General features: G+C 40.8%; 1 protein-coding gene across 2 annotated transcripts; it reads left to right on the forward strand.

Annotated features, from left to right (window-relative positions):
* The first annotated feature begins 2,002 nt into the window (after positions 1-2,002).
* plcd1b (phospholipase C, delta 1b) lies at positions 2,003-15,354 on the forward strand. 2 transcript variants are annotated; one of them, XM_015002181.2, is made up of 15 exons: positions 2,003-2,239; positions 5,507-5,665; positions 6,753-6,981; positions 7,172-7,301; positions 9,179-9,407; positions 10,229-10,430; positions 11,197-11,341; positions 11,425-11,577; positions 11,681-11,836; positions 11,913-12,066; positions 12,450-12,566; positions 12,672-12,850; positions 12,932-13,064; positions 13,820-13,969; positions 14,871-15,354. In XM_015002181.2, the coding sequence occupies exons 1-15, from the start codon at positions 2,206-2,208 to the stop codon at positions 14,960-14,962; spliced, it is 2,262 nt and encodes a 753-aa protein (XP_014857667.2). In that variant the 5' UTR covers positions 2,003-2,205; the 3' UTR covers positions 14,963-15,354. The 2 variants fall into 2 exon arrangements, with proteins under 2 accessions (XP_014857667.2, XP_014857666.2); XM_015002180.2 differs by lacking the exon at positions 2,003-2,239 and adding an exon at positions 4,777-4,930.
* Positions 15,355-15,441: the final 87 nt, after the last annotated feature.

Here is a 15,441-nt window from a genome sequence, read left to right on the forward strand (position 1 = left end):
GGACCTTTGAGAGATGAAACGACAGTGGAACCTCAGGAAAAGTGTGTGTCTTGTTGCCTTTGAGTCCGAAAGCTGTCTTGGTTTCCGGATTGATACAGTGCAAAAGTTTATTGCACTAATGGAAATTACTGCACAAATTACTGCACAACAGCAAACAGTCTATAGGTAGTCCTATAGACCGGGTATGAACTGATGATATCAAATGATAATAGGTTTAAAAAGTCCCTTGGCCAGTAGCTCCGTGTTATTCCCGCAAAAACGAAGTTACTATAGCTTCATCATTTTCAGATACTTGAGTGTTTTTATATTCTTAAAAATCCTAAAATGTTATTACAACTCAACCAATATGAGTCTATAACTCAAATATAACGTGCAATGTTTGCAAAAACACGGATTCATAAAAATAAAAAAAATCATTAAAGAATGAAAAAATACAAAGACATGCTGGTAACAGTTTGATGGTGATGGAGCTGCTTTGTGGCTGCAGGACCTGGATGAAACACCCAAACTGATGGAATCGTCTTTTATTGGGTTATGCAAAAAAAAAAACAAAAAAAAAAACAGACGGTTGCTTTAGATCACTTTCTGGTTTACTTTAGACAATGATCTAAAACAAACCAGCAAATTCATCTCTGACTGGTTCAAACTAATCAAATGAATGTTTTGAAGTAGCTTAGTCAACTTCTAGGCTTACATCCAGGAGCAGATTGATTTAACTAGCACCTTTGAATCATTTGAAAGCTGCATTTAGTATCTAACCAGCTTATCTTTGTCAGACATTAACATTTATTTAGTGATCCAAAACATTTGTGACAAAAGCTCAACCAGAGTAGCTTTGTACAGGGCCACATGAATTTCTACAGCAATGTGTAACACGATCAAATTACTTCAAATGAAAGCAGCTTCATGCCAACCAGCTCATGCTGTACCTTCAAAACAACCTTAGTTTCTTATTTTCCACATGATGACAAAAAGCTGAATTTGTCTTTTCAATGCATATGGGAAATGTTTATTACCTGACTCTCATCCAGCTAATAGGCATCATCAGGTGTGGGGAAAACTCAAGTCACTTTTTCTATCATCTTACTTATATTTCTGTGGTTTTAAGGCTTTTCAAAACCTTCGATATGCTGTGTACTGTGGTTTTACCAGAGGGATGGTTGGGGTGGGGGGGGGAGGGTGGGTTTGTTGGGTACCGTTCGGAAGCTCTCCACCGCTGACAGTGCGCTGAGGGTAAGCCAGGTCTGAAAGAGAAGTGCTGAGAGCTACAGGAGCCTCTGCGCTACACCGACTGCGCCGCTATTATCCCACCAAGGCAAAGCTGCTAGCAAATGGGCGCGGCAGAGGCGCAGGGGGAAAGCGCGCGGCGGGCTCCAGTCCCAGCCAGTTGACCCTTTTTCCCACTTATGTCTTCCTCCTTGCCCACTTTCCTGCCACTTTACTACAAAACAAAGGCCATCAGAGCCGAAAAAAAAATCATTTAAAGAAAGATGAACAAACAATACGCTAGCAAAATAGGAAGTAAAGACTTCACCTGTCCTATTCATTAGTCAAACATCCTCAAAAAGACATTCTCAACTATGTGGCTGGCAGAGAACCAGTTGTACTTATAGCTATAAAGCTCCTCCATTCAGACTATCTGGATATGTTTACTTTGTGTTCAAAGGAGGGGTGGGTGTGCACGTTAAATTCACTAGCCCCAGGCTCCAACACGGATTGAGATATGACTTTTCACTATCTCTAAAAGGTTGTGGGTGTTTCTTCCATCCCCATTCATTCTCCGTTTGCCTCTGGAGACCATCACAGGGTGTCCTGTTCTCACATACAAGATTATGAAAAGAAAGTAACTTTTTCTTCAAAGGCAGGTTCAGAAAGCATAAATAAACAATAAAAACCAAAACAAAACTTTGCAACAAGGTCGACTTAACCTACTCGCTGTATGACGGCACAGGACAGTGTGGGGTGTAGCCTGCCCTGTTGTGACATCAGCAGCCCAGCTTGAATGACAGTCTCGTCAAACCGGTGTTGGAGCCTGCATTATTCCCCTGCGTGCAGATCGAGCTCTTGTTGGCTTACAGAGATTTTTTTTTTTCCCCTTTCTGGAAATTGCACACATGAAAACAGAGAGCAGCTGGTCGTGAAACGAAGCGAACGAGGAGAAAACCTGCAAAATAACGACAAAAGGGGGAAAAAACATAAGCAAGGATGGAGAAGAATGGGATCGAAAGCAAGTTAACAGGTAAAAGTGATTTTTTTTTTTTTTGGGTTACTTTATTAGTTTTGCTCATTGCAGTTGAGGTCTGCATCTCTTGGGTGTAGCCCTGATTACTTTCATAATCCAACAACAGATATTAACCCGATAGCCTTTAGACATGAGTGCTAGTTTTTAATTAAAAGTTAAACTGTGCAACTTTCTGCACAAATCGTGAATATTTTTGTTTGTTTAATGTAACACTATGTTCCCCTGCAGCCACTATGGTACATTTCAAGATCACTTTCAGCCTAAAGGTGTGGCTCCCTCTTACGCACCTTGTTACTAACACAAACACAGGTGTCGCCAAACTAAAACAGCACCTTGTTTTTGGTTAGAAAGTAGGTCAAGAAAGCGACAAACACATGCCCCTTTGTGTGCACAGTATTAATTGCCTGTTTCTTTACAAGGTTATAGTGTTAAAACGACAAATAATGCAAATAAGGCGGCGTTAAATCACAGCATATGAAGTGTCGCAACTAAACCACAAGATGGCGCCGTAGAACTACAATTTGATAGGGGAGCGCCTGCTTTTCTGCAGAAATTTTATCTTTTCTCTTGTTCCCCTCCTTAAAATCGTAAAAGTCAAAGTCATGCGGGTGTTGTAACATCTAACGTCTTCTTCTGAAATATGTTCGTAGGTTTTCCCCACAATGGTTACCGGTGAAATATGAATTTCGTAGATTGTCCAGCAGCACGCAAACCGCACGATGTCACTCCCTTACATTCCAAAAGATGGCGCTATTGAAATTAGCATTCAATTTAGATATTAAATCAAACTTGGAGTGGAAAGGGGTAATTTTAAGGCTTTTTATTGGGTTTCTTTACCTCATAGTAAGAAAAAAATCATTTTTGAATTCTTGCTAAATAAATTTTGTTTTCATATGTGGCAATCTGTTAGTTTGTCAGGGTTTGAGCTGTAGGCCACAGGAAATGTAATTCTTAAGCTGAACCCGCTCAAATAGTTAAAAGCCTGAAACCCACCATTTAATAAGTGTTTACAAATTAAATTAGGGTTTGACAAATCAGAAGCTTTAATGTCTGTCATCAATTAATAACTCTGTCCATACTTGCCCTGACTAGTTTTGTGTTCTTTAAACTCAGTCCCACCTGAGGTGGTGAAGAAGATGAGATTGAAAATGGCCCCTTCTTGAGTTTTCACAAATCAGAAACAGTACTTCTGGATTCTGTTACGAGTTTAAAACAATTCAAGTTTGAAAGATCTGTTTAACTCCTGTCCTTAAAAGCTCTCTTGAATCTTTAGCTACATCCCTGCTCTGATGTATCACAGCCAAGTGGCTGCAGTACCTCCACAACACATTCTCAAGATCAAAGGAGCCCAGCTAATGAGCAGTTTGTTTTATGCAGATGTTTTGGAGTAGGAGACCCCTGCTGTAGGTTCAAGCTTACTGGAATCGAGGCTCAGACTCATTTAAATTGGTGAAATAGCCCTTTAGTCAAATTGAAGGCTCACACTTGTCGGAATAGGTCTGTTCTCTATACACATGAAATTGGATTTCCCTGTTCCCACTTGGAAATAAAACACCAAATGCCTTCTGAAGCTTCAAATTCTGACTAGAAAAGTCAATTATTGCAGCCTGGAGTTCTTTATCCAGGATGGTTGCTGTGCACTTAAAATTTGGTGAAGGTTGCAGGTATGTCTTTTTTTATTGGCAATAATGATGGTCACACAGTGGTGTACATTCACTATCTGTGAATATATTTATTTGGGGTAGGAATGGGTAGAAATAAATAAACTGATGTCGGCAATAATTAGCACCACAACGTTACCAAATGTCCAATTTAGAACTCAACCCTGCTGTGACGTCTTTGTTAGTGGCGACTTCAGGGACTAATGTCTTTTTTTTTTAAATCAATAAAGTATGTATCTTTTATTTTATATCACTTACATTTTAACTCGCAGCAGTTACAGGTTAAATACTGTAGTTGGCATATTTTTCAAATATGCAAATAATTAATTTAAAGTCCACTTTAATACTAACATGTCTTTGAAAAAGCTCAAGCGCTTTCCTTGTATTGTCATTTACCTGTATTTTTCTTTTATTTTTGTATATACGTTTTGTATGTAGTTTCGTTGCTACTAATGCTAACTGCTTCAAAGCAGCGCTTAATTATTAGCAATCAGCTAACGGAATAAGGTTTTGTAGCTTAACTGCTTCCTGGCTAATTTGTAACATTTCCATGGAACCTGTGGTTGTTTTTGAGAAATGTAGGCATATTTTCCTCCATGCCTTTCCTTCTTTTAAAAATAACTTCTGGGTAGATTTAAGCAGCAAAAACCAAACTCTAACTTTATAGCTTGTCAAGTTGTCACTCGTCCGTTTCACGGATTTAAGTAGGTCATCCCGGTTGTCAGCTGACTGTCTCTTAGGGAAGTCCTGAGAGAGCTGAAGTAAACTCGGGAGTTAGCTGGTACACGCCCTTTCAGTCCACACACACACACACACACACACACACACACACACACACACACACACACACACACACACACACCGGTCTCTCTCTCTCTCGCTGCGTCTCGTCAACACTCCCGAAGCCTCTCTCCAGCCTGGAGCAACATGTCTTGCGTGCGGAGACAAACTAAACTTAGCAAATCTGAGGAATTGCTTCACCATGCTTCCAACCAGAAGGTGATACAAACAAATGCAAAACTTCTAGGTATGTTGCACAACGATCAGATGATCTTAGTGTTAAGGCGGATGGTGTAAGGGTTATCCGGGTTATGTTGCACGCGTTTGGTGTCCCTTGTATGTATAAGGTGTATGGCTGTTGTCACAATTCGGCAAAGGCTTCAGTTGTCCGGAGTGTTCTTACTTTGAGATAACTGTAGGAAATGGGAGGTAGCAGCGCTGCTAAAATACTACCACATGCTGAGTGATGGTCACTATATCTGTATCAACTCTGTGGCTTTTATTGCAACTGAATATATTTCCAAACAGCCAAATTTTAATATTTTGACCTAAAGAGGAAATGTGTAGTAGCCATCTTTTTATCTGCTTAACAGAATAACGGAGCCACAGCTACAATAAGCTATGATCCATGCAGCCAGAGTCACTCTGTCACTTTTTCTAGACTTAAACCCTAGGAATGTTATCACAACAAATATTTGCATTTTTGGATCCTTACATTTTGAAATGTGGGTACACTTTGACCCTTGTAATCAGTTCATGCATGGTTTTCAGCTGCAGAATTTTTCCTCATTGCTTCTCTTAAATGCATATTTTTCATCTTTAGGAATGGAAGGCGATCCAGACCTGCAGTTCCTCCTGCAAGGCGGAGACCTCCTCAAGGTCCTGTCCCCGTCCTGGAAGAAGACCCGATTTCTCAAGCTCCAGGATGACTGCAAGACCATATGGCATGAATCCAAGAAAACCTTCAAGTCGAACCAGACCTGTGAGTCCTGTCCCAGCACCGTGTCGCCCAGCAAACATATGTCTCACCAAGACTCATAACCCTCCTTTACTCCTGCTACTAGCAGTTATTAAGCAGATTTATAATTTCAACGCTAACACACCCAGCGCGATCTCTGATAACGTCTCAGTTCAGATGGATGTGTAGAAGAGTGGACGGCTGATCACAAAGCCGTAAAACTAGTGTTTGCGTACATCGTATTATCGGTTGTGCATGATATCAGTTTAGTGGGTGTGTCTGAAGAGATAGTTGTAGTTTTTTTTTTCTTCTATTGAGTAAGAGGAGGAGCGAGCTAAAATAGTCCCCGTTATATTTCTGTTTTAATGACATCCATAAATTGATGTGGTCACAGGTTGATGAGCGCCGTTGGGTAACATCATTACTGGTGTTTCCTTGACAACTAAATTACAAAAAGCAACTTTGCAACAGCTAGTCATAGCACCATGACTAGCTGTTGCAAAGCTGCTCATTGACGCTTAAAGATATTAAGAAGCAAGGACATGCTTTGTTTCTTATTAAATTAGACTAAGATCTGAACCTTCAGAATCACATAAAGGCAGTTGCAAAGTTAGCCTTCTTTGCAACTGCCTTTGCAAAGGCAGTCTTCAGGCCAAAATTTAAAGGACTAATGTCGCAGCAAGAACTAGGGAAACATAAATGCTTTTATCTTTAGCAATAGTGACGTCACAGATATGCCTAAAATAAATCAATCACTGCTGCTCAGGTTCTCACTAAAACCAGGAAGACAGAGCACAGCACCCCAGTTTTAAAGCCCTTACACTTTAGCTTAGAGAATAGACTTCAAAAAAACGTTTATTAGTTTATAAATTACTGAATGACATAGCACCAAAATGCATTAAAGAACTTTTGTTATTGTAGTATCAAGTTGACAAAATGTAATGTTTATTGCTTGTTTCATAATTGATGACTGATGTTTTTATGGTGCAAAGCACTTTGAACTGCCTTGATGCCGCAGTGTGCTATTCAAAGAAACTTGACTCGACCTAACCTATTGATAGTAGCATAAGCTATGATACCGTTAAACATCTGGGCTATCTCTGCTATCTAGTTCCAGTCGACAGCATCGCAGCGGTTCGACTTGGCCGCCAGTCGGAGGGTTTGAAGAAGAACACAGAAGAGCAGGTGGAGGGCCGCTGCTTCACCATCGTGTTTAAGGGTCGCCGAAAGAACCTGGACCTCATAGCTAGCTCGGAGGAGGAGGCTGGGAGCTGGGTGAGAGGTTTGGAAAAACTCATCTCCGGCCTAAACAATCTCTCTGCCGATCAGGCTAAAGATCAGTATCCTTTCACAAACATATGAGTTCCTATCTGGAATGAAACTCACTCCAAAAAGTGTCTGTTTTGTTGAGCCATGTGTCCTTGGTCTGTCAGTATAGGCTGTAAATCAAGGCCTGGCAATGAGGACCAACCAGTGAGATTGTACCATCAAGAACTCAGATTGTATTCTCCTTACATGCAAACTTCACAGCTGGATCTTCAGCTGCCTGAGGAAAGCAGACAAGAACAAAGACAGTAAACTGACTCAGCAAGAGATGAAGAACTTCCTCCAGCTGCTGAACATTGGGCTGGATGATGACTACGCAGAGATGCTTTTCAAGGTGATACAGATGTACTGCTGATTTCAAATGCTTCAAGAACTTGCTAAGATGTTGCAGTACCTTCAATATGATAAACACCGTTGCAAATATTGATTTTTAGCATAAACCTTTCATGGTATGTTTTTATTCTCTCATCATAAACGCACCTGGAGAGTTGCCTTGATTCTTTCATGCATGTTTGAGAAATCCTATAATCTCCAGGGCAACCATTCAGAGGCTCCCCCACTAAGCTCCTTCAGACTAGCCAGGTGCAATTAGCAAACACCTGGACAAACTGCGCATCTGTTGAGCTCAGTGTACAGGTTCTCAGTGCAAACGCTGATAAAATGTTGTTAAAGGGCTAATAAAGAAGCGATATTATCAGTTTTTGAAGGCAGAGTTTCAGAAATGGCAGGTTTTTTTAAAGACAGAGGCCCAATTTCAAGGTGTTAAATTATGTCAAACTTCTTTTGAATCACATTTTATGTATATGGCATTTCTACAACGACTACAGTTAACAGTTACTTGACTGTGCTGTAAATTGGCATAATGTGCCTAGAAAATACACGATACTGTCCCTTTAAATTGCTACTTTTCAGATCCTGCAGAATGTATTGTGGCAAAAATATGTACAGTATGGGTGATGTCATCAGACAGCACAAACGGCTCACTCTTCTGACCAAAGATGGGAAGAGGAAGTCTATTACTAACACTTAGTGATTTGAGTTTATGTGTAACATTTTTCTTGCAACAAACAAACTGTAATGTGTTTATTTGGATTCTTTGTGATAGGCCAACACAAAGCAGAATATAATTCCTGAAGGGAAAACGGCACATGTTGGTCTTGGAACCATCTTTCTCCCTGCTACTTTTTCATAGAGGACAGATTTGTACAAGGACCTTTAGTTCTCCCATCAGCAGATTTTTTTCCACCCGAGCAGTGGAACCCAGCAGCTCCTTCAGAGTTACCATGGGCCTCTTGACTGCTTTATTTGATTTATACTCTCCTTGCCTTGTTAGCTTAAGTGGAGAGCCATCTTTGGTAGGGATATTGGAGTAAATGGGGGTGAATACAAAAGCTCACCACCACCGTGGTCATGTCACATTCTTCCATTTCGCACAGTTATGCGGTTCTTTGTCTCCATCTGTGACTGAAAGCTGCAGTAAAACACAATGAAGTTTGTGGTTGTAATGTGACAAAATGTGGAAAAGTTTAAATATTATGAATGCTTTTGCAAGGCACCATGTGTGGGAGACAGTTTGAAAATAACGTTCCTGTAAGGAAGACGTAGGAGGGATCATCTACTGGAAATGTGGTTTGTGGTCAGATAAATGGATCTTCCTGCTCCTCATGGAAGAAACAGATACAGTGTGTTGTGGAACAAAGTAAAAAAAAAAAAAAACTATCACTTTTCGTAGCAACTACTCCAAAGGCCACACTCTTAACACTTAATAACAGCATTACCGAAAGGTCACTTGAGTTTACAGAGTAACACATGCTGCCTCAAAGGCCTGATACTTCAGATAATCCTGGAATGAGTCAATAAAAAAAAAGAATCACATTTTTAATGGTTCAAAGTTTTTTTACGTAACGCAGGTGGCAATCGGAGAACACATCACCGTGTCTTGCTTGTGCAATAGTTAATAAATTCAATTTTGATCTGATCATATTAAGCTGAATTGTTCCCCACACATTGTTTTGTTTTTATATAAACAAAGTCATAGTTTTTTGTTTGTTTTTTTCCCCACATTGTGTATGCAATGGTTTGTGTGTACATAACAGCGTCTTGGCTTGTGAATCATAGTGCAAACTTTATCGTTTATGTGTTCACACTTATATGAAATAGCCTATGTCATATAAATGTTCTAACTTTTACGTTGCACTCCAACAACAACAGAAATGCGACAAATCAGGATCTGGATATCTCGCCGGAGCGGAGATTGAGCATTTTTACGATCTGCTGACCCATCGGGAGGAGATCGACGTCATCTACGGGGAGTACGCCAAAACCACGGGCTTCATGAACGCCGGAAATCTGTTGGAATTCCTGATGAAGGAGCAGAGGGAGAAGGTGACGCTAGCCGACGCCCAGAAGATCATTGAGAAGTACGAGCCAGATGAACAGAGTAAGTACCGTAGAGCTCCAAGACATTTTACAACCAAATACGACCTATGCAAATACTAAGATTTCCAGGTACTTGCATAATAATAAAGTTTTAGTCTCTCTATTGGTCCTAAAGATAAATTTAAAGAGAATTGGACAAACATCCTCTTGTATTTTGGCTCTGCATATTCGGTTAAAGGCTTAAATTTTTCCACACATTTTCCCTTCGAAGATAAAATTTCCAAGTTCCAGTTTTGTAAATTAAACAAAAACGTTCAATTAAGTTCCAAGTCAGAAAGCTGGAGGTTTCTCCTTAGTAACAGACCTCAAAATCCAATATGGCTACCATGTTTTCTCCATCTCAAGCCAGCTGCAATGCTAAATGGCTTTTTGCACTTCTGACCATTTACTATTTAACCTTCTACACAGACAATGCTGGGTAGAAGACAATTCCACTTATGTCGGTGAACATGTTCCTTTAGTGTTTGAAAGCGAAAACGGCAAAGAAATGGTCGTTCTCTTATTAGCTTGGGCATGGACACAGGTTTGTTAGGTTTATTGGTATTCCCAGATCCATGCTCTCATTAACAGGTAAAAATGTACAAGCTACTAGCTTGGTCCTTGAAATGGTCTCTGCCTCCTTTATCTTGTAAATGGTCTCTGATTTTAGCAAATATCATGTTTTGCTTCTGGCTGTTTTGGCCTGCAGCTTACTAGCGCCGCATTGCAGTAAATGCGATGGTTCTGTGTAATATCTATAGTGCATTTCATATAAGTGGCTTGTTTTATCTGTGTATTTATGATGTCAAAAAATTAATTCATAATTGTTTTGGTTGCTATTAGCCAAAGGGAAAAGTCTGCTGTCCAAAGATGGCTTCCTCATGTACCTCCACGATCCAGAGGCCATGGTCTTCAATCTGGACCATAAGCAGGTGTACCAGGATATGCAGCAGCCCCTCAACCATTACTTCATCTCCTCCTCACACAACACGTACCTCACGGAGGATCAGCTGAAAGGACCCAGCAGCACCGAGGCCTACGTCAGGTAACAAACTCAAGCCTCTATCTTCGGTGTTTTAAACATCAAGTTTGTCCAGCGTTTGCCACTACTTATCTCTACGTCCTAGTGGGATGAGGCAAGGGCAACAGGGGGGTAATGCTTGAAGTGTGCTTTTGCAGGAATAAAAGCTTAAGAAAAAATTCACCTCATTAACTTTACACAGCGAATGGCTTGCTCTTGTATAGCGCTTTATCTAGTCCAGAGGACTCCAAAGCGCTTTACACTACATCTGTCGTTCACCCGATCACACAAACATTCACATGTTGATGGGGGGCTAAGCTACAATAGCTATGTTTCCATTAACCATAGAATTGTGCAAATTGAAATTACAATAAATTCATTTAATTTAACTTTAAAAAAATGACTGATTAAAAAAATATTGCGCTGGACTGAGGTAGTTTTTTTTTTGGCTGTGTCAGCATTAGTGTATTTCGCAAAACTGCAATTGAACAAGCTTATTCACATCAGATTTTAATTTAATTTCTTATTTAATGGAAACACCACAATTGTAAAATAGTTTTTGCAAAATGTATCGCCAGTTGGCAGGATGACATTTGTTGAACGGGGGCTTTTATGATGCGTTATTGTAACACAGCAGGATTACCCAGCCATCCCCGATATTTCTAGCTTTTTCGGTTTTAAATTTCATTCACAGTTGCATTAAAAGTTCTTTAAGTCTCAGATTTGACTTGACGACAGCTTTTGGATAACCTGTGTACTGTGTTTCTAAAGTCGTCCGTTAATCCCTCAGAGCTCTGCTGAAGGGCTGCCGCTGTGTGGAGTTGGATTGCTGGGATGGATCGGACAACGAGCCGGTGATCTACCACGGTTACACTCTAACCTCAAAGATCCTCTTCAAAGATGCGATCAAAGCCATCAAGGAGTATGCTTTCAAGGTATAGCTAGCGCCAATCTCAGGTAGCATCTTGAATTACTTCCTGTAGTACGTAATTTTTTCTTTTCTTTGGTTGTCCCCAAGAAATCTGACTACCCAGTAATTCTCTCCTTGGAGAACCACTGTAGCGTGGAGCAGCAGTCCGTCATGGCCCAACACATGAGCTCCATCCTGGGGAGCGCACTCGTCACCACTCCCCTGGGCGACGGCATGCCCGCAAACTTCCCATCGCCTGAGGTTGGTGCCAGCTCAGCTTAATGAGGGTTAAAGCTGTGAAGGGAGAGTATTTCAGCTGCGCAGCGTTGCGATTACAGGTGTGGATGCATGTGCTCTTCCTCAGGAGCTGAAAGGGAAATTCCTGATTAAAGGAAAGAGATTAAACAAACTGGAGGCCAGCTTCGCTGAAGCTGCAGAGGAGGCCGACAACACCGACGTGACGGAAGAAGAAGAGTCGAGTAACGAGGCAGACGACGAACCAGCGGAGAAGACGAGCAAGGTGAGGGGGCTACATTAGCTATGCTCGTAAATCGGTCTTTTGTCTAATGCCTAATTTTTGACCTTTGCGTTAAAAGAAAAAGCTGAAGCTAGCCAAAGAGCTGTCTGACATGGTCATCTACTGCAAGAGCGTCCACTTCAACGGCTTCGAAGACGCCAGGAAAAACCAGAGCTTTTACGAGATGTCATCGTTTAAAGAGGGGAAAGCCGTGAAACTGGCAGAGGAGTCGGGTAAAGACACAATGTTGAGCATTTGACTCCTTATTTACGTTTAGAGTCCACAGGAACAGCCCCAAGCAGAGGTATTCACATGATCCCCCTTTGAATTTGTCCACATTTTGTCATGTTGGACACAAAGTTAAAGGTATTTCATTGGGCTTTTATGTGACAGAGCAGCACAAAGTAGGGGACAAAGTTATGGGGAAGTTGAAAGCAGAGTTGGATTATAAAACAATAACTCAAGTTTTGAACAACTTCAGCAGAGATGCACTCTGGTCATATTTAACAGAGTGATCAACTCGGCTAAATTCAGGACAACCCTGGATGGAAACACTTTTAGAGACTGAAAACTAGTTGAAGAAATTGCAAATGACTTATTCTTTTTTTTTCTGCAGCAAATGCCTACATCCGCCACAACGTGGAGAAACTGAGCCGCATTTATCCCGCAGGCTCAAGGGCCGACTCTTCAAACTACAACCCAGTACCACTGTGGAACGCAGGCTGCCAAATTGGTACAAAACCCGACGCCCAACGTTACTAATTACTAAAGGAAGACAGGCCCTGCTTTTACATTCCTCACATTCCTTTTATGCTCCTTTTTTTCACTTCTGCTCCAGTCGCCCTGAACTTCCAGACGGCCTGCACAGAGTTGGACATAAACCAGGGCAGATTCCTGGTCAACGGCATGGGCGGCTACGTTCTCAAACCGGCCTACATGAGGGACGCTGCCACCGAGTTCGACCCCATTACCCTGACCCGAGGAGACTGGCTGCAGCACAAGACGCTGCATGTCATGGTGAGGTCCCCAGTGTCAGGAAGGTTTTGCGGTTAGCTTGGGAACCTGTTCAGTCCTAATGCGCTTTGCATCTGTCACTAGGTTATATCAGGCCAGCAGCTCCCCAAAGTCAACAAGAAGAAATCCTCCATCGTGGACCCGCTGGTTAAAGTGCAGATCTACGGAGTTCCGGCTGATGTTGCAGAAAAAGAGACCAGTGCTGTTGCGAACAATGGTACATGTGGTCTTAGGTTGTTTTCACACCTGACAGTCTGGTAGACTCGGTTGGATTGGTGACCAAAGTTGCAACATTTGTTACCTTTTCAGCTGCTGCGGTTCGCTTTCACGCTACACTGTCAAACTAACTGAAAAACCTGTTCCCGCTTTCGCCTGTGGTGGCGCTGCAACACAAACCATTGAAGGAAACAACCTGAAAAGCTCAAAAGAAGACAAGAGCGCAACTTACTTCTCAGACAAATGTTAATAAAAACAGAAAAGCGTAAAATTTTTAGCGGCTGTAGGATTTCTCTTTTGTTTTGGCAAAAGGCCACGAGCCATTTCTCCCACTAGCGTGAGGCTGTCGTGTTTGTTTACGTAGCATTGCCCCTGAATGAAGGTTGAAATTTTACTGAAAAACATGCAGGTTAGATGGAAATAGACCTCTACTTTCGCCGTCAGAGCTGTGATTGCGTACAAAGAAAAAAACACAATGTGAGGCCAAAAAATAAATAAATAAATAAATGGCATACTGCCGGTTGCAAACAGTTTACGTTTGTAACTTAAAACACCGGCTAAAAACAACTTTTTACCTTATGATGAAACAAAAAGACTTAGTTACTCAACATTTAAAACGCACGTATTTACACAATAAATATACCTTACCGCATCAAACGCCTCCCGTCCCGTTATGAGCTTCACACACTACAAATAACTCATAACGTCAGCGATGCGTCATATGGCTTACGGCACGTCTCTGCTTTTTGTTTTAAGGTTTCAACCCAAGTTGGAATGAGAACTTCCAGTTTGACGTGTATGTGCCAGAGCTGGCGCTGGTTCGCTTTCTCATAGAGGACCACGACTCGACGTCTGCCAACGAGTTCATCGGACAGTACACACTTCCGTTCAACAGCCTCAAAATGGGTACGTTTTAGTTTCTGCCTGTAGTTGTAGGCATTTTTTTTTCTTCAGTGCCTGTAAGAGCCAATGACTCCCTGAAGGACAGATTGTTGTGACGTCACAGCTAGAGATACACCAATCCAATATTAATATCTGTATTGTTCCCGATATAAAAAAAATTAATTCTAGATCAGGTATAAGTGACAGTGTGCCTGATCCATAAGGGTAAATCTAGTCAGTCTAATTCTATACTTTTTACTCTGAGCGACATCGTGCTTTTTTTTATGAGTTTGACATTATTTTTAGAAGTCCTAATTGAACCATTCGAAAGAGGGTTTGTCACAGTTTGTTTTTGTCAGTTTCAATTTCTTTATTTATTTTACATTGACTTGTATGCTCCTAATTGCACTGACTGAACAACTTAAAAGTTATTTTTACACGTTTCACCAAGCTTGTGAAGCTTTTGGTGTATTTAAGTGTGAAGTAAATCAACTTGTAATTCAGTGCATTTATATCTGTTTAAAAAAAGATTTTAAATCAATTCAGCACTGTTTTTATACATTGGATCAGCCAATACTAAAACTCATATCGGTATCGGAAGTGAAAAAAAGTGGATCGGTGCATCCCTAGTTACAGCCACATGACATAACAGAAAGCAGTGCATAATTTAATTATTATTTAGTATAATAATTAAATAATTAAAATCCACTTTGTGGTGTTCTATCACATAAAATTACACTGAAGAGTTTGTGGCCATAATGTGACGGAGTCCAGGACTCCGTTTTCTGTTTGTAAAGGAACAGAAAAAGGAACTGTTCCTTTTCTGAGGGAGGAAACATTGGTCTCATTTCAGACTCTACACAAACGGCTCTTCTTATTTCTGGCTTTCTGATCACATCTGCTTTATCTGCCCTCTCCCACATAGGATACAGACACGTGCCTCTGCTCAACAGGAATGGAGACAAGCTCCCCTCTGCCGGACTCTTTGTGCACGTCATGGTCGTGGATGCTAAATGAAACACCAGACTGTCTCCCCCGCCTGCGCCACTGCAACAAACCTGAACCTTGTTCACACAGCAACCATGTTTTTAGATTTTTTTTTTAGTTTCTTTTAGAGGAAAGCTAACTTATAGATGTTATTGTAGTAGTTTAAAATTAGACTGCAAAAGTAATACGAGGATTATGGATTCATTGTCAATCACGTTGCAGACACAATGGGTTTAACTAACTCATGTCCTCAATTTTAATCAGAATATTTTTTTAAAAATTTTATGTAGTTTAAAGAAAAACATCCTAAAAACGGCATGCTTTGTTGTCACCAATAGATTCAGCCATTAATGATTTAGTTTTCATGTACCATCATCTGACGTTTTTCTTTTTTATCATCAGTAAACACTTTAAAAGTGAAATGTGTGTTTTATTTAATTTATTTTGCATCAGACTGTCCAGCAGATCAGTCTGGATGTGCCTCAGGAGACTCACAAGGAGTGCGCCTT

The sequence above is a fragment of the Poecilia mexicana genome, unplaced genomic scaffold (genome assembly GCF_051168715.1).
Source record: "Poecilia mexicana isolate PSO_F unplaced genomic scaffold, ASM5116871v1 scaffold_17, whole genome shotgun sequence".
NCBI classification, from domain to species: Eukaryota; Metazoa; Chordata; class Actinopteri; order Cyprinodontiformes; family Poeciliidae; genus Poecilia; species Poecilia mexicana.

Bases quoted from the DNA above. Each gene is read 5' to 3' on its own strand.
- plcd1b (XM_015002180.2), top strand. From the start codon at position 4,831: ATGTCTTGCGTGCGGAGACAAACTAAACTTAGCAAATCTGAGGAATTG. The intron at 11,342-11,424 runs GTATAGCTAGCG...GTTGTCCCCAAG, and splicing joins TCAAGGAGTATGCTTTCAAG to AAATCTGACTACCCAGTAAT. The intron at 11,578-11,680 runs GTTGGTGCCAGC...GCTCTTCCTCAG, and splicing joins CAAACTTCCCATCGCCTGAG to GAGCTGAAAGGGAAATTCCT.